The 25,387-nt window shown below is 37.2% G+C and overlaps 1 protein-coding gene across 3 annotated transcripts in view; it reads left to right on the top strand.

Moving 5' to 3' along the window:
* The first annotated feature begins 6,809 nt into the window (after positions 1-6,809).
* Positions 6,810-25,387, top strand: part of itga7 (integrin subunit alpha 7) — a 32,649-nt gene continuing 14,071 nt past the window's right edge. For 2 of the 3 annotated variants that reach the window (XM_014475933.2, XM_023325087.1), the window contains exons 1-5: positions 6,810-7,311; positions 22,075-22,202; positions 22,913-22,992; positions 23,109-23,364; positions 24,585-24,716. In XM_014475933.2, the coding sequence (XP_014331419.1) occupies positions 7,091-7,311; positions 22,075-22,202; positions 22,913-22,992; positions 23,109-23,364; positions 24,585-24,716 (817 nt within the window). In that variant the 5' untranslated portion in view covers positions 6,810-7,090. The remainder of the gene's footprint in view (positions 7,312-22,074; positions 22,203-22,912; positions 22,993-23,108; positions 23,365-24,584; positions 24,717-25,387) is intronic. The other variant, XM_023325086.1, reaches the window with a different exon arrangement.

Below are 25,387 nucleotides of genomic sequence, written 5' to 3'. Positions count from 1 at the left end.
CAATATTATAATTAATATTATCCATTAATATTTGCATTCTAATGAAGCAATAAATCCAGAAAATTATGTGGAAAGCCAAATTCTTTTCCTGCTCTTGAATTAGTTTAAAGTAGCAGAGAGGTGTAGTGTTAAAGCAGCTTGCAATTTCTTACACAAAATAATATAAAAAGACGTGTCTCTGTTATGACAAGCAATAGAAACTGTACATCTGGTACATCATGCTCTGAAGCTTTGCCCCTCACTACTATGTTCTGGGAGTGACAGCTGTTTATCATTTCAAAAGATAAATTAATAATTATTTCTTGTTTCCTCAGTTTCTCCAACGTACCCAGCTCCTTTTGTACCAGGGCAGGAGATGTATCCTCTCACTCCTCCCAGTCAGCCCAGCGCACCTCCACTACCTTCAGATGAAATTGCAGAGCCCCCTTACTATCCTATATGACACTGATCTGAAAGCTTGCTACTCAATTAAACTGTATCTCTCAAAGACCTAGTTCAATCATTTTGATATTGTCAGTGTCATAAAAACTCACTATGAGGTGTTAAATTAGAACTGATTTACCCATCAATGTTTGTGGAGAACTGAATATGTACTGCTTTATTGGTGTGTGTGTGTTTGTGTAGCTGTTATCTTTCTAGCGGACACTCTTGTGTAAAATGTGAACAAAAGCCAGTTATCCTGTTCACATGCAAACATTTTCTCATTAGGATCAAATATGCAGTGTGTTCATATTCATTTACCATTTCTGCAGAAAAGTTCCATTAGTTCTTGGTTTTTCTTTGTTAATATGTTCAGATTTTGTTGCAATAAAAGCATTATGGACACAATATTCATAACACTTTTATGAATATTTCTACATTATATATACATATTTCTACATGTATATATAACGGATAGCAGATGTATGTTTTATATATATTTGTTTATCTCTCCTTTAGATTTAAGAGTAAATTGACCATAAAAGTATATGCAAAACAAACAAAAAATGCGTTTACCTGACATGACTGGGATTTTTATAGTAACCCAGCAGAGGGCGCCTCTGACCCTTTTTTTTTTATATATATATATATATATATATATTTTTTTTTTTCTAAACCCGTTTCTGCTTCCTGTTTTTCTCTGTTTTTTCCAGTGTAGCAATGCATTGTTGGGTGTTAAGTAAGTTTATGGTCACAAAGTCTGCATTGTTATATTTCTATTTGGTTGTTAAATATTTGCATAAACTCTGCAGAAGATCATGAGTAAACTATTTTTTTAAAAAACAAACACATCTTTCAGTTTTTGTTGTTCTTGGAGTAAGTATGAATGCAGTCTTGCAGGTAGCATACAGCAATTTTATTTACTTTAAATTATTTATTAGACATGGACTGTGGACAGCTTTCAATTAACTCACTCCCCATCCTATGTAGCTCAGCGTGATTTTTCTTCTGCTGTTCAACCATTTTGGTTAATTGGAAATTTTCCATTAATACTTGCTGACATGATTAGACTCCCTTGTACAGCCTTTATTATCCTGCATTGATAAAGATATGGCTTCACAAATCCCCTTTGTACAAGGAATCTCTGCATTGGATCACATTCCAGCACAGTTTAGCTCAGTTTTATCCCGATTCAATTTTGGTTCACACTTGTTAGCTTATTTGTGCCCAAAACAGAATACATCCATTCCAATAAAATACAGTAGAAACAGATAATATCTGGAAAAAAAGGCCAAATCAGTGAGTGTGTGGCCAAGATTTGTTGATTGATCAAATGCATAGATTTCCGCCAGGTCATCCTGTATAAATAAATAATTCTAGATAAAATAATAATAAAAAAAACATTAACCACCTCTAACCTCAATTTCTCCTCTCTGCATTTGTTATGTCTACATAAATCCAGTACCTGCCAGTTGAAATCAGGTGTCATCAATGGGACTGGAGAAACGATAGAGGGGAATTGTATGATATTAAACTATCACAGCCAATCCTCCATCAATTAGGATTTATGAGCAAGTGAAAATCTTCTGATATTGTCATTAGAGTAAAGTCTGAAACATGGGTGTGACCCCTTGTACCTAAAAAATCTATATGCTTACTTTCTTTTGACATCAACATTTTCGTAAATGTTCTTTATGTTTTTTAAATTGCATCAAAGCTTTCTCGTAAAACGATTAGGAGCCAAAACACTGTGGCTAAATTTAACAAAGAACCTTGTTTGGGCTTAAGACACCGCCTCATAATGTTGACCCTGCACTCTACCCATGATGATTCATTAATATATAGTAAAGCAGCCAATGCAGAGTAAATGTGGAAGAGTTCAGTATTTAAGAAGATCTATAGAACATCAGCTCTTTGGCCCTTGAAAGCAAACAGACAAACACACCAGTATGCATGAAAGTGAGACGGTTTCAAATTTGGCCCTGCAGTAGAGTAGGATTACTCACAGAGTTTATGTTTGCCTCCTTAAAGCTTTGGGGGGAAAGCTGAGTCATAACCCTATTTAATAAATTGGCCTATTGCAGATTTTAGATTACATTCATATTAAATGTCATTACCAGTCCACCACAGCCTTGCAGTCCGTTTTGCCTTTTTCTGTGGGTTTGTGTGTAGTCAAGACTTTGTATGCATACATTTAATCCCATAATAACCAGCACCACTCCCTCCTTTTGCGCTGTCCATTAATCAATACAGTCATAGTGCTGACTGCAACTATCTCAGTTATCACACTGATGGACTAAATAGGGAAAGCTGACCCTGACTGTACACTGCTGCTGCCGCCTTCAGAAACAAACCGTCTCCTTGAAGTGTGGCTCAGACTGCTAATGAACCTTTTGTAGTGGGATTTTACCCTGTCAGATAATCTTTAGATGTATTCATCTTTGTAGTTTCCTTTCTCTTTAATGCCTGTGTTCTGTTTTAGCTTCTTCTCTTCCCACTCGCTGACTGTGCTTTGTTCTGTCTCAAGGTGTTTGGCTGTCTGCCCAAGGTGCCATTACAATATTTTCAGCTTGTTTCTCAACATCCCACAGGTCCCGTTTTCTTTTTACTGCTCTGCAGCACCGTAGAGTCCTTCAGATATTTCTGTCTCAAACTGAAGGTTTTCAGCACACATGCAGTAGCATTAAATATCAAGTTAAATTTACCTGTAGAGCATCTACATGGTAATATTGGACTTCATGTGCATGAAAAAGATAAAAAAATGAACAAACATAGACATAAAAGAAGCACAAATACATGGAACACAACCAAGGAGTATTACTTATAAAGCAGAGAAAGATAATGAAATAAATAACACTTATCCAAGTAAAACACGTGAGCATTGTTAAAAGCTTGACAGTTCAAAAAAACAGGACCATAACAACCCAAAGAATGATGAGGTGATATTGGGTTGATTTTAGTTAAGACCAGAAAACCTTTGTCTGAAATGTATGCAAAAACTGTGTCACAACTCACAAACCTCAAAAACATGGAGCTTATCATCTAAACTAAAAAGCCAAAATTCCAAAATTGGCTAAAACTAATAATTTGATTGCTATAATGCCAATAGTTTTCTTTCCTTCCATATATGTATAGTATATATATGAAAGGAAAGATAACTATCCTTTCATGTATAGTTAAATATATAAGTTAAAGCTAGTTAAATAAATATATTTATATTTAAATGTGTGTGTCTTGTGTGTGTATCTAAACATATATATACATAATGTGTAAATATATATATATATATATTTTAATTTTTTTTCAAAACAGTCACTTTTTATTTTTGTTTTTTATTTTGTAAATCTAAATTTGCCAGTGGTGTGAATAATTTGGGCTTAATTGTACATTTTATGCTCTAGCCTTTATTATTCCTTTATTATTTGTTTGTGTCATCTAAGTACCATTAGATTTAGGGTTAGGGTAACCTTATCCCTAATCCTATTTTTTTTTTTTCTGGTACTTAGTAAAAAATTGCACATTAACTTGACTAATACCAACAAACCTGCCTAGCATGGTCATCTTCAGATGAAGATACAACCTGTGGTCTCACAGAAATAAATGTACAGTTTAGCAGCTAAAAATAAGCTGGCATCACATATGTAGAGTTTTCTAATGAAAGAGCTTTCTAAACAGGTGGTGAGGACAGAAAACTGCTTTTAAATGATGCTATAGGAACAGCAGGGGGCAGATAGAGTTCAACAAAACCAGACAAATCACATGAGGAGATTTTAGCCTCCTGTTAGTTGAAGCTGGTGTACTGATGCTGATTTATGAAGACACTAATCTGGAGATCATTTGTATTTGTCTTGATCTGCAAATATTTTAATATAGCTTCAACTTGTTGATGATTGCTCAACAGGATGTAGCGCATTATTATGAAGTGCTACTTCATAGCAAGTGCATTGTTTCCATATGAAGTGGAAGTTCAGGGCTGAAAATCACTGGTTTTTCTATCTGCAGACTTGTTCAATTAAAATGTATAAAATTTTATGCTTAAATACAACAATGATGCTGCATTAAAAAGAGAATTAGGAGACATTAAGACCAGCTAATGTTAACAACATGGTCAAAATTATAAGGCATATACTTTAAAAACAGGACTTAGCAACATCTTTATCCAAAAACTAAAAAATGGACAAATGTTGCTATTTAACTCAGGGGTTCGGATAACAAGGATGAGGAGGAAAAGAAAATGTAGAATATGTATTTATGTATTGTAAAATATAAGAGCCAGAAAGGGAATGATTGAGAAAAATAATAAGAAGGATAGAACTGGACTAGAGTCCTGAAGGAATATTAGAAACATAAAGGATATTTATAGATTAATCAAAGCATTATTAATTTATCTTCACAACACAAAAATAAAAGATACAATTTCATGGATGTGAGGTAATGTTGCTACACACTCATGTACAGTAGGTGGCGGTATGCACCTGGAAGTTGTTTGCAATCTGCCATTATAGAAGAGAAGAAGAAGAAATTACAAGCCGTAGGCTCTTCCCCCATGCGAAAATAGAGCAAACCTCCGACATACAAACCATGCAAACAGTTATGGCAGAGGTAGTGGCACTCAATGACCCAAGATATTTTTTACCTTGTCAGCCATCACTGAGGCAAAGACGACAGGCAAGAAAATTCTCCAACAAGTCGTACATTAGGTCTATAAGGTTATCAACTTCAAAGCCCAAGTCTTCGCAGCCAGAGGAAGAATGAGCGGCACAAAGTCCCATTGGCTGTGAGTCTGTGAAAGCTGTTTTGGATGCATTTCACACAACAAAAGAGGTGAGTAACGACTTAAATAATACCAGTTTGTGAAAATCTGCCTTTAGAAAAATGCTTAAAAATAAATGTTAGCATAAAAAATTGCTTAAATGTAAATACCGCAGTTACTGCAGCACGTTTTCATGTTGCCATAGAGCCATTTCATTTTACACACATCAAGCATATTCCATCAATTATTTGATATTAGATTTGACTATCATTAATTATCACTATCATTAATTCTGACAAAAATTAGGATGTTTGCAGCTAGTTGCATTGATGAAGATGAACATGTGACAGTTGCTGCCATTGACCACAGTTTTTTTTTTTTTTTATTAGAAAGTAGGATAAAAATAACTATTTGGGACAGGTCATGGGACAGGTCACATGAAAAATATCTTCAGCTTAAGAATAAACCATAATTAAAATGACTGTAAACTTTTAATTTAGCTTTAATTAAAGCAGTTAATTTAAGCTAAACAACTGTAAACTGGGCAGCCTTTGTGCTCCACTAAAACCATGAAAGCTCCATTAACAAATTACACAGAAGTCTACACCAAAGAAATTTAACTCACTCTTTCACTTCAACTCCAACAAAATGTGAGAGAGACGTCTTCACAGCACGGTCCAAGAATCTCACCTGTTTGTACGACTGCTATGCATCTGTTTGTGCAAGGTTTATTGAGGCAAACAGTTGAAGTGACACACTGACAGCTGCTCACAGACTTACCCAAGCGAAACAGAGCTCAGTCACTTAAAAGTGCTACGGCCTCTGCCTCATGTCCAGTCAGTTTTTCCTGAGGCCCACATCTATTATTGTGCCTGGCTGTCCCTTTTAGTCTCTAACGTTTCTCTGTTCTCTGCTTGGCTGCACTTCATGACCACAGCTCAAACTTTCCTACTCTTCCTTACAAACCTCTTTCACCTTTGCACTTTATATCCAAAGGTTTGGCACAATACAAGCCTGTCTGTTGCATAGCTTTTACAAAATTTACAAACAATCCTATTGAGGTTTCAGTGCTTTGATATTGTCTTGCTTATTATTTATTGTTAGTGTTTCTTTGCCACAGTGTATATATATATATTCTCTCACACTTCTTCTCAGGTAAAGGTGGTGAACTTTCTTGGACCACTGTGTAGATGTCTTCTTTCTTTTGTGTCTGGGATCCCTTCCAGATTACTGCAACTAGAAGTGAGATGAAAAAAGTCTTAAGCTTTATTTAGCTGTTAACGTTTTGACTTTCAAGGATACAACTCTTTATTTTTCTCTTCATGGCACTCAGCCTTACATGCACCGGCTGCAGAGAGGTGCAGAAGAACCCAAAATGGACCATGTGAACTCGACAGGTAAAACAGTCAAGTGTCTTTATGCCCTCTCTCACTCTGTTCACTATCCTCCAAGTATCCTGACAACCTTGCCTGGTATTTTGGCTCCGGTCCCCTGAGTGTTGATGTCAGCTGAGTGAAGAAGAAGGAGGGGAGGGAGGAGTGGACAGGCTGAAAGAGAGAGGGGAGGGGGAGGAGTGAGCGGGCTATTCAAGGCACTTGTCCTCTGTCTCCCTATGAGCATAAAGGAGGGGGAGGCGCACATGAATTGAGAGGAGCCCTCTTGCACACACACATAGTAGTAGCAGCCGCATTTCCACAGCCCTCTCTTCAGACTGACAGCAGCAAACGGAGTTGAGAGCCAGCACAACAGAGAGAGGAGGACAGAGGGCTGGAGACTAGGAAGTCATCTACAGAGGACAGGCAAAAAGAGATTTACTCAGGATTTGCAGCTTTTTCAGCACCCTGGGAACCATAAAAGGAATCTCCCCTCTGCTCTTCTTCAGCTGAACTTTCTCTGCTGGACAACCTGCTCTCTGCTATGGCAGCCCTGATGGGACATGGGGATCCGGCGGCTTCCCTCTCATCTGCCTCCTCTCATCCTAGGGTGTTCTTCCTCTTGGCTTTCTCCTCTCTCTTGAGTCAGGTCTGCTGCTTTAACCTGGACACCACTCACACACTGCACAAGCTGGGCGACCGGGGTACTTTCTTTGGTTTCTCTGTGGCACTTCACCAGCAGCTTAACCCCGAGTCTAAAAGCTGGTGAGTTGATCAATGCTGGGCTAAGCTTGCTCTGTGTTATTTCTTCAAAATGTAAGCATGGGATTTCTTGTAATTTTAGTACCTGCTTACTTTACAAAATATTCCCCCATAACTTTGAGGTTATACTTTGCATTTTTGTGCTGCATCGCAGTAAAAGATGCCAGTGGTCTGAGTTAAACGAGAACGATTTACAGTAAATGAAGAGTGGATGAAAGTGGGTCTGATGAATCAGCAGAAATGGTTTGAGTGGTTTAAAATTTTCTCCAAATCCCAGACTGATAGTCACAGTCAGAGAATGGTCTCATTAATTTTAAATTAATTTGTTTCATTGATTTCACACTGATTGTAAGTATTTTTTTTGATGCAGCTACGAGAAATAAGCTCTGTTCAAGCCCCTCTAGAAATCGTCGATAAATAATGATGACACGTCTTGTGTGCTTGTAAATCTACTGAAATGTTTGTTGCAGGACAGTAAATAAAAGGCAGTTCTCTTGGAGCTTTGGCATTGATATTACAGGAAGGAATGCAGATTGTCCACTTTATTTGTTGGTAGATTGAGTGCATGACTCTGTGTGAGTCATTAAAATCCTGCTTCCTGCGGGCATGTTTCAAGATAAAACATGTCTGAAACATGGTTTTTGTGCAACTTCCAGATATTAGACATATTTTACATTTGCTTTAAATATCCATATAATGTAATCTTTGTAAAGTTTTCAGTTAAAATCTTTATTTATTAGTTTAATGGAATTAAATGTGAAAAGAAAAACACCAAAGTATAAAAGTACAGCAAATCTTAAAGTAAAACATTTAGCATAATGTGAAACTAAATCGTTTTTCTCAAGGGGAATTCATGTTCTATTTGCTCTTGTTTTGTGGCTCCATATTTAACCGCCAGCTCCTCAGTTTACCCGTGCTGCAGTCGTCCTGACGCCTGGTAAGTCCAGGCCTGTGACATCAGGCAGTCATGTCACCCCTCTAAAAACCTGCTTGTATGTCCTGCAGGATTCCCGTAACTAGTTTTGAAAATTGACTGTAATAGTAATAATTTAATACGGCTCACTGCGGTGGCCTGCAACAAAGAAGAGGGATGACTTCGAAGATTTGGACATGAGTAGTATTAGAGCCTGGAGACAGTCAACAAATGGGATGATGCACCAGCTGGCAGAGGAAGTAGTATGAATAATGTTTGCTTTTAGTATGCTGTTACATCAGTTTTTATATTCAGTACTTATGATGATTTCATCTCTGATATGGTTGGAATCTGATGGCATCCTGGGCTGAAGCCAGGACTTCAGAAATACAGAGTTCATCTGTGCTCAGTGCCATTTCTCTAATGTGCATTTGACAAACTATCAACATTTTCTCAATATTGCAGTCGTATGATTAACTAGTGTTGGTATTTTAGGTTTATGACCACTCCTGTTGTTGGAAAATTATATTTTTAAGACTTATAACTAAGAATGAGCAAGATATATTTTTTCATCTACAGCATCAATTTCTAAAGGCAACTTTGGAACAGTGAATACTATTAAACATTCCAAATTCCTGTTATTTGGCTGATATTCATTTATGAATCAAAAAATTCTGTTCATCAGTTTGATCCTCAAGGCTTTGAACCAGCATTCAGAAGACACTATAAACAGACCAAGAGTACATCGTAGGTACGCAAACGAGAGTATCAATCATGGATGCCAACAAGAATGCAACCCAAGGGATATCTTTTCAATTTCAAAGGGATATCTAAGAAATTAAATGAAACATATGTCATAATTTTTACAACATTTCCTTACTAATTATGCATAAACTTTCATTTCACAGATGACATTCTTGTTCATGTCTATGATTGAGAAATAATTTTAAAAAGGCAGAGAAAATAAAGGTTAGCACAAAGTATCTGAGGATAAAAATGAAAAGTTGTCAATGATGTTAAGTTTGTAAGCCCAGCCATTATTGCTTCCAAACTCTTAAAGCTCAGTCAGGCTGCATGGGGGTCAGCTGTGAACAGCCTTTTTCAAATTTTGCCACAAATTCTCTGCGATTGAGAGCTGTGCTTTGATTAGGCTATTCCAGTCAACACAATTTTCAATTTTTGTAGCTTCATCTGGATGTTTCAGATCTTTGGCTTGCTGGAAAATAAATAAAGTCGTACTTCTCTTGAAGATGGAAACAAATTGTCATCCAGGATTTTCCTGTATTTTTCTGCATTCATTTTACCTTAATAAGCTTTCCAAAGCCTGCTATCGTAAAGCATACCGTACACCAACATACTTCACAGTAGACATGTGTTTATGTGGTGATGTACATTGTTTGGTGTCCACCAAACACAGTGTCTTGTCTGATGGCCAGAAAGATTAAAGAACTTTCCTTCACTTGATTATGGAGTCTCCCACATGCTGTTTGGTTAACTCTAGTCAAGTCTTGATATGAGTTTTATTCAACAGTGTCTTTCTCATTGTCACTCTCTCGTGACGCTTTGACTCAGGCATCAGTTGTTGTCTGCAGACTGCCTCCCATCTCCGCCACTGCTATTCATGATGAGCTGATGTCCTCTCTCTATAGTTTCACTGCAAAACACACAATTTAACCAAGTATTTTTGGTACAAATATCACTTGGAACAAGACAAACTAACTTAAAAGTAACTTTTCAGCAAGATATATGCACTAGTTTTAAGTGAATAATTCCTTAATATTGATGAAAAAGTACTTGTTTCATTGACAGATAAATTAACTTATTGCATGGGAAAATGTCTTATTATTAGTGAAATAATCTGCCAATTGTACCAGTACTTCTTCAGCAATATTAAGGAATTATTTAATTAAAACAAGCCTCTATATCAGGAGTGACCAAAGTTGGTCCTCGAGGGTCGGCATCCTGCATGTTTTAATTCTCTCCCTGGTGGTAGTTACAACCTTTTCAGCATGTCGGTGTTCTTCTTAGGCCTTCTAGTGAGCCATCATTGGATCCAGGTGTGTTAAACCAGGGAGTGAACTAAAACACGCAGGATGTCGGCCCTCGAGGACCAACTTTGGGCACCACTGCTCTATATCTAGGTAGAAAGGTACTTTTACGTTAGTTTTGTCTTATTTCAAATCTACTAAGATATTTGCACTATAAACTAGACCAAAAATGCTTGGTAAGATTTTGTGTGTTTACAGTGTTTTCTTCTTGCATGGTGACTCAGTTTGTGAAGTCAGCCTGATCTAGACAGATTTACACATGGGCCATATTCCTTCCTTGTCTTTATGTATTTAACTGACCTCAAGGAGATGTTCGATCCTTTAGACATTTTTTTTAATCCATCCCTTGACTTTTCATAACCATTTTCTCTGATTTGCTTGGGAGTGTTCATTTTTCTTCATGGTGTAATGGTAGCCAGGAATACTGATTAACCAGTAAATCCACTCTTTATGCTACAATCACCTGAGACACACTCAGGTGATGCACTCTCAAGCACCAGTACTACTAGCACCAATTAGCTGAACCTCTGATGAATTAGCTCAGTCAATTTAAAGGTGGTAAATATTTATGCAATCTCGTATTTTATGCTACATGTTTTTATTTAACATGCAACATAAAATATTCTGTCAATATTTTGTAGGAATCAGTTCTCACTTTGACATTAAAAGGTTTTTATGTAAGTTTTTTGTCAAAAAGCAAAATTTTCTTTCTCAAAATTGATTTGTAAAAGCAACAAAAGGGTAACACAACCATGTGATGAGTACTTTTTACAGACACTGTAGATTATCTTTTCTATGAAAGTGCTCACAAAAATATGGCATTATCAAAAAGCAGCCAGACATTTAATTGCCAAATTCCTGTTAGAAAGATATTTTTGCCAAGAGAACAATGTGTTTTCTGTCTACAGCCTTAGAGAGCAGCAGGCTTTGTGGTTACAGTCCGCATGTCATCATCCATATAGGGTAGTATCTTCAGAAAGAGAGCGTGTGCGCTTGGTGTTTGTCCTGTATTTCTCTGTGATGGACTGAATGACCAACTAACCAAAATTTCTCCTGGAATGGATCGATGACTTGTCCAGGAGGATGAACCCAAAAGAACCCAGTGTTCATGATTCAACCACAGTAAGGAGAGTGGGCAGAAATGGCATCTTGTAGAGGGTTCCAAGCCAAAAACCATTGCTGACCCAAAAGAACATAAAGACCCTTGTTACATTTGCCAGAAAAAAGAACATAGATGATCCACAATACTTTGGGGAAAATAGTCTGTGGACTGTTTTGGAAAGTGTGCAACCTAATATGTGTGATGTCAAAGTAACAGAGCAAGAAATCAAACCAATAGCCAAACATGCTCCTGCTTGCTGCTTCAGGATGTACAACTTGCTATATTTCATAACAGCATTTAGGTTTTGGGGCAATTCCTTTTTTCACAGAGTTAGATCGGTTTGGATAGCTGTCTTCTCATTAATGGAAGAGGTTTTTTTTGTATTTAATTTGTGGTGGAATTTTTTTCCCCTGCACTATATGTGGTGATATGCCTGAATTCAAGCTGAAATAATTGCTCTTCTAAATAGTAAAGACAAATCTAGAATATTTCATCAACATTAACAACAACAAAATCACGGTTAATATATCATTATCTCATCTTCATAAAATGAAACCTCATGAGACACATTATTCATTTAGCAAGCAATGAACATAGCAATTCCTGCTAAAATACATTTCCATGAAACTTTCTTTTAGAGCTCGCTTTGTGTTCATGCCGGGGTTTTTTCATACCATTCTCGTTATCATTTTTGCTTGAAGCAATCCGTTTGAAACTTGCTGTAATTAAATGCTGGTGAGTCATTTTTTTTCTATCAGGACTGTCAGGGTTACTTCAGCCTGTGGCCATTCTGTTCCTACTTCATTGTGTGTTTCATGTCACCTGATTCAATAGTGAATCTGATATTGGTGCTTCGATGCTCTGTTACTCATAACTTGATCACACAACTTGTGATGAGTAAGTGCTGAGCTACCTCACTTCAGTGGAGTTTATATGATGTAAGAGATGAAGATTAGATTGAATGTGGGTGAGAAAGGTGAGTTCTTATTGTCTCAAGGGACTGTGCTGTATCTCCTTAGTTGGCTTTAGTATGGCAGCACAGGTCAAGGCAAGTAAGACCACATGTAACACAATGAGCTCATATTTAGTGTAAATAGATTTTTCCCAGACACGCGTCTCGATGAAACAACTGTATGCCGCCCCAGAGAACCTCTATCTGGTGTAGTAAACCTACAAACCTTTTAACATTTGCTATTTTGGTTGTTGTGATACAGAGTCCTTAAATCTGAAGGGCTTCTGCTGTTAATGGCAGAGTGAAGATAAGAGGAGAGGGTATTTGAGTTATGTGCTTGTTGGCTATTTATAATGACATGAGGAGAGCTTCTGCTTATAGTTCTCTAATGGTTGAGGGCAGGGAAGATCCTGACGTTTTTCCCCTTCACCTACATTGTTTCTAAATTGCTGCAGCAAATTTTATCTCTAGAGCAACATATGAAACAAAAAAGTTCAATTAAGCCCTTGTAAAGAAGAGTTTAAATGACATTTGATAATTACACTAGGAAGCGTTGTTGTTGTTTATTTTTTGTTTGCTGCTGAGCAAGATGTGAATGCACAAATGTTATATTGCATTTAGGAAGCTGCACTCAGATGAATAGAGCTTAATATTTATATGAGCATTCATCCTTCTACAATATATTGCAAATAAAAAAGCATAAGTCATGAAGCTGTCAGTCATTTACAAAAACAGTTTTGTGAAAAAAAAATCTTCAGAGTAAAATAAAGTTTATTTTTCATCATAAACCTTTAACACAGGCGTTACGCTAGCAGTTCTGCTTTGCTGAAACCACACAAGTCATCTATTATTGTTTCTTGTTGAAAGATATGTAACTGGTACTGACATCTCTGCTTTGATCTTAATATCTCCCTTTTCAATGTTCAGCAAGTTTTCTTTCTCTGAACAGCTTTTCAATAGTTTTTGACCAGAATTGTAAGATTTTGATTTATTTCAACTTGTGGCTGTTGATTCAGTGCGCTTAAAATGGACTGTGCTGCATTACTCTCAAATGGGACAGCAGAAAGATCTCCGGTTGCAGAGAGGTTCATGTTTACATGTGGACTTGCTTTGGTGCTTTTGCTGGCATGGACACTCGGTCTCACTCCCAGGATGGTCTCGTGCAGCCAATGTGGACGTAGACATGTTGTCTGGAGTTTGGTGTCACCGGCTGAGTACAAATCTGAAACAAGAATTTCTGAGGCTGAACTAATCCTCTCATTAAACCTCAGGCTTCATTAACAACCTTAAGAATAAGATCGCTGGATAAACTTGAATCCCAGTTTTCTTCTAAAGACGGAAAATGAAGTCACTTAAAAAAGATAAGAAGGTCAATGTAAAGATGCCAGTTAACTAAACATGTACGAGACATCCATATTTTTGCACTAGAGAGAAAAAAGTAATGCTTGGTGAAAGCCTCTGCAATCAAACGGCTAAAAGTACCTTCCAACATCACCTCAATAATAACAAAAGGAGTGAAACTGAAGTCTTTCTTATGTAGCTTCAATAAACTTCTACTTAGAAAAGAAAACACAGTACACTTCCTGTTAAATTTGTCTTAGTAACAGTATGGTATGCATATCACAAATCTCCACTTTAGCCAATGTAAGCAGTTTATAAGCAGCAAAAAGGAATTTGTCTGAAAGCCGCCTCTGGTCTCTCATGAATCATCAGTCATCAGTCTATCTGGTCATCGTTCATTTCCTGCAGATATGTGAGCTTTCATAAATGAATCTGGCATTGTGTAACTACTTGAGTCGTGGGAGGGAACTCTGTATGGGTCCATTGATTTTAAAACATTGCTGGTATTCCACAAGCTATTTATGACAAATGTTCAGTGATGATTCTCCTGTCTTCAGTGCAAACTGTTCAGGTGTGCTAATGACAAGAATTTGACAAGCAAAAATAATAGTGTGACATTCTGGTATTATCTTAGGTTTTGAAGTGAGTTGGTCATATGGAGGGAAAATTGCTAGTTATGTTTTGACTCAATTTTCTCCCTCTGTGATGTTATTGCTTCCTGCATGGCACAAGCATTCCAGCATTTTTCCTGGAGACTAATTCTCACATAGGTGGAGGTATTTTGGTTAGAAAGATGATAACTCTAGGTTATTTTGGGGTCACAAGCTTCATTTTAACCTAAGAAAATGAGTTATAAGATAATAGTGTGTACAACTACAATAAATTACATAGGGCGTTTGGGCATTTTCATGACCTTTTATCTTCATCATTTAAAAACCAGAGAAAAACAGCTTGGTGTTCTTTTAAGCAGTTGGGCTGTTTTGAGAAGCACTGGAAACCCAAATGGAAGTACAAAAACATGAAAATGGGAATTTTGAATTATAGATCTCCTTTAAAAAATAATCCACTTTTCACATGGATACAAAACAAATTTGCTGATTGGATTGAAAAGTGAAATTACCCACCATCGCCCCATCTTTACCATTTACTCTGAAGTGCAATGCCCAGCAAGTAGATTTTCCTAGATATCTGAAAAGGGACTGCGTCTATGTTTTTCTACCTTCCCGTTATTGACGGTTTTGAACAATTTTTACCTTACAATACTATGGAGGACCAAACCTGACACACTCCATACATACACACACACAATACTCTGAGTTTATAAACAGCAAAAGGGAGAACTGGTTTAGCAGTTTCAGTTTTACAATACTGTACAATAAACATTTTAGAGCAATAACCAAGCACATATTTTCCTTATTTTCTGTTTTCTCTGGGTTTTTCTTTTCCCCAGAGATAGAGTTTAAATTTTGTTTCAACATCACAATGGCTGACAGTAATTATTGTCAGTGGTCATGAATGAAAAAAGATTTAGTGTCATTTATTTTCTGTTGAACAAAACACATAAATGTATACAAATGGCCCCAGTGAACCTGCCTCACACAGTCACAGTACAATAGTGAATTTTAGTATGCTAATTTACATTAGAATAGGATGACTGAAGCTACTTTTCATCCCCGGTTTAGGAGTTCAGACTAACCCATACCCTTATTTCACTCCTCCATTATTTCAATTCATAATTTTTGTGCTTTTTTATTCTCTTTCTCAGTTGGTCTCACAGCATCTGTCCTATGGAGTGTATGAGCTGTTGTGCCGCTTAAATTTAGTGGAGATCAGGAAGAGAGAAGTATCTACATTCTCTCACACACCCCGAATGTCCTTTCTGCCTCCCACTTATTCTCTGTCTATTTAGCATTCTTCCATTCCTCCACAGTGCTGCCCGGGCGTGGACAAAAGCTCAGTGGGAAGCTGGGCTGCCTGGATCAGGGCTTTCAAGAATATTGCTTTGCCGACTACATGCTCACTGAAAGCACCCAGACAATCTGCAGAGTCAGGGGGAAGCATACAACTTAACTGGAGAGGCAGATAAAATGCACAATTTGAACTGTGTTCAAAGAACCAAAGCTGATTATGTTATTCAGAAGCAATTTATGTTCTGAGTTTACATTAAAATGTTTTCTTTGTACATTATCTCAGTTAATTATGATTGTTGAGGTTTGATTCCAGCTTAGCTTCCACGGTGTCTTGTATTTTTCTTCTGAATATGATGCGATCTGTGGGGGAGGTGTCCAGTGTCTGATAAAAATAGGGGGCTAGGAGGGGTGGCAGGGATGAATAAATCACTGCAGGGTTCTCTTCAGATTAAATAAGTGTGTCTATACTTGTTTGTGCATGGAGGCGTTTGGGTTGAAACTCATACTGACGCAGTTTAATCAATCAGCCGATGGCAGCTCGACTGGGATCTGATCAAATGAAAGACGTCAAGAAAAAGCCCAATAGCAACGGAAATTACACGGGAGGTGGAGGTTTTATGTTTGGAGTCATCCTTGAAACCAATCAATCATTTTATGAGAATATTTTAAATATGTAAATAATTGGATTCTAACATCTCAGGCTTTCAGCAAATTCTAAAAATACACTATGAGACAGCTGAAGATGTAAAAACCATACACATATGTAACAAGTGGGGTTAATGACTTTATGTTATGACTTGCTTCAAAAGCACCTTTGAAAGTTTTCAGTCTTTGAGGACCAAAGAAGGGAAATTAGTTAGTAAGTTTCTCAAGATTTTTTCTGCAAATTAATAAAAAATAATAATGGAAGAAATTATTCCTTTAGCAGACAAGTTTTAGCATAAACTATATCAGTTCAGCATTTTTATTTGACATTTACAAATACCCAGCGTATATTTCGTTAGTCACCCACACAACCAATTAAGTTCAGTCAGTGACTTTGACACTGGCATTAATAGGTGCCTTGAACTGCAGCTGGTTGGGCATTTAACATTGAATCAAGACATTCATGCTTCAAGTAAGAGATAACTTACACTGAATGTTTTTGGATTGTTACACAGAGTAAATAAAATGCAAAACTTACCGCAAAACTGATTTGAAGCAAAGCTTTCGTAAGTAGATCATTGTCGAAATAATTTCCACAGCCGTTTTAACACGGTGCTGGAGTTATACTGTTTATTTCCTTCAGAGAAGTTTTGCAGGATAGGTGATAAATCCACTGAACAAATCCTTGGTTCAGTGATAAATGCTGAACTAAGAGAGAGGACTCTTAAAACAAAGAGTAATTTTTATTTTTTTTTTTTATTTTTTTTTTACAAAGAGTAAATTTAAGACACCAGATACACATAAACCAATCAATACATGGATAAGTGGATAGGAACAGCGACAAAAGAACAACATTGGGGAGGCCCTCTTTATCTTATGCCTGAAAATGGATCTTCATTTATTGATCAGTGGAGCAGGTGGGGATCTTGGGGGCTGTTAAAGATTAATATGCATCACATACACAATTACCAATTACTTTTATAGGAGGAACATTGTTTTCATTCACTTTTTCAACTTTTCCAGTAGTAGTGTAAAACCTTTGTTAGATTGAGGTATTGCAGCTTTTGGGATAACCACAAACTAATCATTTTGGCAGGAAGTTGAGTCACATCCATGGGCAGTGAAGCATAATGTCCCAGAGGATTTTGTACCCAGACAGGCAGCTGTTTCTGTCTCTCGCTTGCACTTTTTATGTTTTGCCAACCATTATCTGCTCTCTCTGGAGTGGGAGAGATCTGAGGTGTTAAACGCGATGATACAAGGTTTGGTCACCCAAATTATCAGCTGTTGTTTCCCCATCACGAGATGTAAAACGAAGACTTGGTGTTAGGTGTGGAAATTTGGATTTTCTGAAAGAGGGTTTTATTCTAGTCCACATTGTTGAACAGTACGTTGTATAGAATAGACATATCTTTTTTATTAAATGTAGTTATTAAAAAAGACCCATTAGTTTTTGGCTGTAGCTCCCATGCCTGGTTTCAACTGGTACCCAGAAAGGAAATTAAAACAATAAACAATATGATCAAAAGATTAAAAACCCATTACATTTTAACATGCACAGGAAACACATGGTTGATGATGCTATAAAGACAGCTAATTTTATTCATTGTAATGTCTCCTCTGGCTGCTCCTCTTAATAGCACCCTCCTTCTTAAAGCACACAAGAACCTCCAGAAGAGGAGAACCAGCACAGACTCTGCAGATTAGAAAAACATTCCTAATTTTCTGAACTCAGGAGAATACAGTTCCTTCAAATTCAACAGTGATGACACTAAATAATTTCAAAGACAAAGTTCTGCATGCCAATCTATACAATGTTAATGTTGAAAAACCTGGTATTCTAATATGAATGTAAACACTTTTGAGAGCTAATCTATAGACTAAGGAGAAGTGGAGCAGCTTTTAAGTCCACCTTCTGAGAAAAACTGGACTTAAAAAAATGTTCTCGAGAATTTTATGGTTTATTATGTCAAATGTTTTTGAAAAATAGACCCTAGAATTCTGCTTTTATCCCTAAAACATTACAACTTTTTAGTAACAAATCATGCTGCTATTTCTGTAGAATTGATAAGCCTGAAACTAAATCATTGGATGCAGCACAAAAAAAGTTACTTTAAGATAATCAATGATTTGATATGCAGCAGATTTTTCTTGTATCTTTGGTAATTCTGACAGTCCTTGTCAGATGAGTGCATGTTATAAATATTGGAGCCATATGTACTGTACAGTACCTGTAAGCTCACAATCGTCATGCTTGCAAATGTTTTCTACTGCATGTATGTGTGTGTATCCAGGTCAGAGGTCATAGTCTTTTTCTCAGGATGACAACAGAAGGTCTAAAGTACCTCTTGGCACCTCGGGGATTTCTTAGGGGCAGTGTATACAGAGGAGCAGATTCACACTACTGTGGGATTGACAGATGGTAAATGATCTGAGCACACATTAAGAGGAAGAATCAAGAAACTAACTTTTAGAAGTGTTGAGGATGGGTTTGATTTGGCTTTTAGGGAATTCATTATTGAGTTAAAACTCACAGCTGCAGCATTCCAACAAAGGGCTGGGTTTCCTGAGAAATACCTACACTAAAACCACAACACTGAAGAATCCTCTTGGTCACTAAAGAATAAACATATTGTTTGGCTCAAATCCAGATTTCCTTTTTTTTTCTGGTTTGAAGTTAAATCTCTGTCATTTTTCATAAACTAACAAAAGAACTTTGAGTTCTGCTAAGAATGTGAAATAACTTCTTGCAGATGCTTGAGTGTCTTTATTGTGTGTCTTGATTTAAATGTTTCAGCTGTTAATGGCCCGTTACTTCAGCAGAATGTCTTGGTAACAAAGAGAAGACAGTGCTGTTTGGTTAGCTTAAGGGTTGTTTGAGGTTTGATCATATGAGACAGATTTTATAGACGAAAACTCAAAGAGTTGAGACATTTTTATCCCTTAAATGACGATGTAATCTGGCAGACACACAACCTCTGTTTTCAGTAACAATTTATTAAAATGTGTCAAGTGACCTAATGTTTTCTCCTTCTTGTCTGTAGAAATTGAATATGTTCCTAAATATATGCTTTGTGGGTGATATCAAGTGTTGGTGTGAAGATGTATAAGGGTTTGTATGCGGGGGTGTGTGCATGTGTGTGTTAAGGGGGATAAAAAGGGGCTTGGTGGGGGAGGGGTCATCAGGACGCTCAGGAGAAAGTGTTGGGGTCACTGCACATGCTCCCCTTAGTGAACACATCTGTGTGATGAATGCAGCGTAATGGATGCCCGTGTTGTTTTTGTGGCTATCAACTATGAAAACAAAGTAGACTACTGTAGAGATGGAGCAGGGGTCAAAGTAGAGACCAGAGAGTAAAGCAAAAAGCTGTGCAGGTTTCAATAGCAGTGTTTTAATCAACACAAAAGCAACATTTCTTTCTCACACTGAAATATTGATCAGTACATTCAAACAGTAAGATTAACAGTCTCTTCAGGAGTTAGCTGCATTTGGTGCATCCTGGAAGTCTCAACCTACATCGGAATGTTGTCACACTTCACTTAACCTTGCATATATTATACATAAGAAAAGCAAGTAGCCATACATTGCTCAAAGGCACATTCTGAATAAAGTGAAAGTAATATGGTTAAAATGCCTTTATGTTATATAGAAATTCCAGTAAAACATTATTCTGACCAAAGATTTGAGACCTGGATCCCCTGTTTGCTCAATCTAATCTATGTCCTCATCCTGGAACACATCATACAGATGCTGGTACCGACGCTGGTGGCACCACTGGGCTCATAAGGGTATTTCTTTAAGCAGTCGCCATAATTTTAAACACCCGTATATCTGCAGAGCCAGTCTGCAGCAAAACCAACATAGCCTGACGATGATAGACACCACACACACTCACCATGCAGACCATCTCAAATGTGGATTTACTGAAAATTGAGTTCAGTAATGGGGATTAAGATGGGATGGTCTGAGTCAGCATTAAACAATGAGTCGGCACAGACTTGGCAGAAGGGCAAATAGATGAAAGTATTACTCACCCTTGATGCTTCAGGACAGGTGTACATGTCTGTGTGCTGAGCTGCAACCACTTTACTTTATTTCAGTATCTCTGTTTACATTAAATGCTTCTAAAATCCCAACCCAATGTACCTTACTGCTATAAATAAGAGCAGAACAGATTTTAGTACTCTAAGAAACTCAGTACCAGTAATATTAAAGCCTACCTTCAACGTTTTGGTTTGCTTACATTCCTTCTCTATAAATGTTCTTGTGTGACACCTGCTTGATTTGTTTGAAATGAGCTTTCCTTTAGCTTTAAATAGACCTGCTTTCTTTGCCGAAAGTGTACTGCATAATTGGACCGAGTCCTTTATGCTTAGAGTGCTGCTTAACAGAGATACTTTGCTGATTTTGTTTCAAGAATGATGAATATTATTAATTTTCCAAAGATCCAATGGTGTTGTGTGGTTACTATTCGGTCATTGTGGCTTTAAAAACCCCTTTTGCTGATCACAGATTAGTTTAGGAAACAACAGCTCTCCATGTCTCCTTCTGTATAGGGGTGGTATGGCAGATTACTCGACCTCCCAGAATTACACCCCAACACCTGCATCTGCTCATGAATGAGCAAAGAGAGATATCTATCATCTTTACTCACAGACTTAGAACAGAGCCTACTGGAATGTTAAACTGGATCTTATCATGTTTTTACTGCCTTCGTTCCCCCTTTTTAAAAATAAAAATGTGCATTTACATGACATTAACCCTATCACTACTGAAGATTTACCACTGATGAATTGTAGCATTCTTGCTAGGCTTATGTCAGATCTATTGTGCTTGATACTGGTTATTTTATTCAAATTTAGGATTTTTTACAGAGATGAGCACAGTTAAATCTCAACAAATCTCAAAATCTTTTTATCAAGTAGCACAAAATAGAGTTAAGCTGCACTTTAGGTGATACTCATGTCTATGAATTTTCACTGCTTGAGGACCTGTTTTATATAAAGCACAAAGAACCGTCAGGTGATAAATTACAGCAATAAGTAATTAAATCAGAGAATCTAAATATCCTAAATCACCATGAGAAAATGGTTTGGTCTAAACAAATGATCATCTTTTTAGGTGAATCTTAGATGAACGATGTGTTTAACTGGCTTTGGCTATTAAAACTATACAAATCAGACAAACACTTAACTTTACTGTAACTGGAAGCTGGAAGATTTGCAGTAATACAGTTACCGTAATCTTTGGAACTGTATGATGATTGTAACAAAAATGCCCTGAAAAGATTGTATAAACAAATTGAAGGATGTATTTTGATGAACATCACCCACCTTTCCTGATAAGTTGATGCGTACCAGAAAAAGCGTTTTTCATACTTAAATATCTATTTCTTTAATTGAACAAGATTGCTTGACTAAACTTTAGATTATCTGTTTTCCCTGCATGTTCAGCTCCTTGTCTCTGTCATCTTTTTCTGTCCTCACTTCCATGCATATGCTGTGGCTGATGGTGTTGTAGGGAAATGAAGCACAACGCTGGGTTTTTAAATAGCATCCTTGCCCGAATCAGCCGTTCCTAATATGGCAGAGTACAAGGACACTAGCCCCAAAATATCAGCCACCCCTCACTAGAAATACAACTTGTGCCATAATTGTAATCGTGAAAAGTGCACCAAAAACTCACAGAACTAATCAAGACTTTATGGTATGCTGTACTGAATTTTGACAGTTTCACTTGAGCTCCAGAAGACTTTAGAAATAGCCTTAAAAATCTGTGGTTTTGAATATACATTACTTTGTTTGTTGAAGAAAATGCCATCAAAAATGGTAAAATTCTTCTTTTTTTTTGTTAGGATCTTGGTGGGAGCGCCACAGGCAGCAGGGCGGGGTCTACTGACGGGAACTCGGCCTGGAGCCCTTTTCCGTTGTCCGATCACGCCGGAGGAGTACGACTGTGAGAGGGTTAATATCGATGGAGACGGTGAGTTTGTGCTCAGCTTGGAAAATTCAACCAGTAATTAACTAGGTGATCTACAAGCAGCTTAATTGCTGTTTGTGTTTTTTAAATAACATTTTTAACTAAATGTGTTCTGTGTTCTATCATTTGTAATATCAAGAAAAAGTAAAACTTTGAGATTGCAGTTACCGTACATGTGAAAAAATTTCTTTCTCGACAGTCGTCAAATGTGACTGTCCTAATGCTTTTAATCCATTTATTGAGTTGGGATGGTTTCTTGAAAGCTAGAGTGCTTCAGAAACAATAAACACGATGACTCAACATGTCCTCCACAGAAAAAGGTCTAAAAAGCAGAGCTGAAGTAATCATATGCAGTCTTTGGGTGTAATAAATACATTGTGGCATGTCTGTTATTGTTTTATTATTTTTTGTTCCTTTCACTGATCATATAGGAAATATACACTACACTGCCCTGCAATTACCACTGATATTTCTCTGTTTGTTTCATTTGCATAGTCTTTTAGAAGGTCCTTACATTAAGAAAAAATGGGCCAAAGTTCCATAGGGAAAGGTTGTGATAGTTTCATTTAATATTGCAATGATTACATCAGTTAAGAGTACTGCATGTTTTCCTCATTCTTCGTCAGTATCAGTATATATTCTGCAGCTTTAGCATTCTGTTAATTATCATCATCAACATTGACACTGATGCTTCATTTTCTGTTTTTACACAGTAAGTCTTGACAGAGAAAGCAAAGACAATCAGTGGTTGGGAGTTTCGGTAAAAAGTCAAGGAATTGGAGGCAAGGTGGTGGTAAGTATTATTCTAAACATCCATCAGTGCAGAACGGTGTCTTGTAATTGGGCAAAAGCATGTTTTATCTGAGCCAGGCTGAAGGAATAAATGTCATAAATTCTGTTTCTCACAAGACCTGTGCTCACCTGTATGAGCTAAGACAACGAGTCAAGCAACCTTCGGAAACTCGGGATCCCATCGGACGCTGCTACGTCCTGAGCGATGACCTGACGAGGCGGGACGACTTGGATGGAGGGGAGTGGAAGTTCTGTGAGGGTCGACCGCAGGGGCACGAGCAGTTTGGCTTCTGTCAGCAGGGCCTGTCTGTCAGTTTCACTCCAGACAGAAACTTTATTCTGTTTGGAGCTCCAGGAACCTACAACTGGAAAGGTAACAATTCAGCATTAATATATATTTCAGATTTTACAAAACATCAACGTTTAAAAAAGCGTTATTGCAATATTCAGAAAGTGTGAAAAGTGGAGAAGAATCTTTATTGTAATCTAAGAAAGAAAGGCAGTCAATGGAATTATTATTAATATATTACTGACTGCAGGACAGAGCTCATGGTTATAGGCCAATCTACTGATTGAACACAAACAGTGACAGATACTAAATCAAATTAAGCTCTTTGATTTATCTAATGCAATTATTACTTAATGGATTAGTTTTAGTCAGAGGTAAAAATGTCACAGACACTATTTTTTTATTGCAACTCCTTTATGCATTTTCACATATAAATTCAACTGAGCTCAACTTAGTTTATTTTTGTGATGCAAATTCACAACAAATTTAACCCAATTTACTTTACAAAACAAACATCAAATTTGTATCCAGAAACATGTCAGGAGCACATTCTTTGCTAAAAAGTTAAACATTTGTTTTCAGAAGATGAATAAGCTAGAACTGAAAATAATAATAATAAGAAATACTTGTAAATATTAACCTTTTCAATGCTCACATTTCAAATTTGACTGTACGTTCATCTTTTTTTTTTTTTTTACTGATAATTGGCATAGAAAAAGATGGTAGTGTTCAGCCAGCCGAAACTGATACTTTCAACAAAAAAAGTAAAATACATCGGATGTTCAAAATGAGTGCTTTTTTTCTCAGTTCCGCACTAAAATATGATTTTATAATTATTAGGTATAGTAGAAAAGCTAACAATTAGCTCTCTGTCACTGTGTATTTATTATGCTTTCAAACGTTCACAGGGCGTAAACGTTTGAAAATTTATAATGTTACCCTATACAAGCTCAAAGCATAAAATCATAATATAAGATAATGACTTTTTTGTTGAGGTTAATTGGCTTCACCCAAATATGACAAAAAATTTGTCTGAAATTCTACCAGTTTGAGTAAAAAGTCAGTGACTGGTGCATCAATATTGCATCATGTCATAATTTATTAAACAAGAATGAAGCTGTGGTAGAAAAGTAATTGAAAAGTACATTCCTAAAACATAGTAGATTCTTAACAAACTTAAATTTAGAGTAAAACATGCAAGAAAAAAAAACTGAACTTGAAATGTGCTGTGCTTTCTGCTTTATCATCACTGTAGAAAATGTTTTCTTGTTGTCCTGCTGTGCCTTCACCTGTTTCCTTTCCAGGTGAACTGCGAGTCGAACTCCTGAACCAGACCGTTCTTGAACTCGGTTTCTATGACAACGGCCCGTACGAGGTGGCAGATTACAATGAGCTCAATGCGCTGCTCATCCCCTTGCCCTACCACAGTTACCTGGGTAGGATTCGCCCTCTATGCTCACTGCTGCCCGAGCACAGGAGAGAAAGAGAGGGCCGTGGGAGGCTGACGTCCAGGCTCAGACTGTAATCTGACTAAACACAGGAACAGTAGCAAGACCTCAACCGCCCCTGACTGGAAGAGGGTAAACTTGTTTTAGTGTCACTCCCATTCCCTGGGGATTATTTCTGGCTGAGCCCGTGACTCATAAAACCCAAAATATGACTCAATATCTTTGTGTAAGTCCTTTCTCACAGTGGGTGGACATGTTAAAAATGCCTGCAGCTGACAGTGGCCTGAGATGAATTCTTTTGATGCCAGTGATTACTGGTTTTCTTACAGAAACAAGAGAAAACATTGTATGGTCCAGCTTCAGTGCGATGGTGCTGAACTCATTCCATGTGCCACCCTCTTTGAAAAGCAGGAAGGGAGAAAATTTGTCACATTTTTTGTTTGTGGGATGCAGTCTGAGCCCGAAACGTCACCTTTCCAACATGAACTCCGTGGTTCTGCAGACGAAAGTGCTGCTGCGCCACAAAAACAAAGCATCAGTCAATCACAGCTTGTCTCACCTGCACTCCCTCTTCTCCTCTTTTTCCTCCCTCATCATTTCACCACCCCATCACTCCCCTCCCACACTTGTTCTTCTGTCTTTCTTCTCCCGTTTCTGGG

This window comes from Xiphophorus maculatus, chromosome 20, assembly GCF_002775205.1.
Source record: "Xiphophorus maculatus strain JP 163 A chromosome 20, X_maculatus-5.0-male, whole genome shotgun sequence".
In the NCBI taxonomy this organism is placed as follows: Eukaryota; Metazoa; Chordata; class Actinopteri; order Cyprinodontiformes; family Poeciliidae; genus Xiphophorus; species Xiphophorus maculatus.
This window is presented reverse-complemented; position numbering and strand designations above follow the sequence as displayed.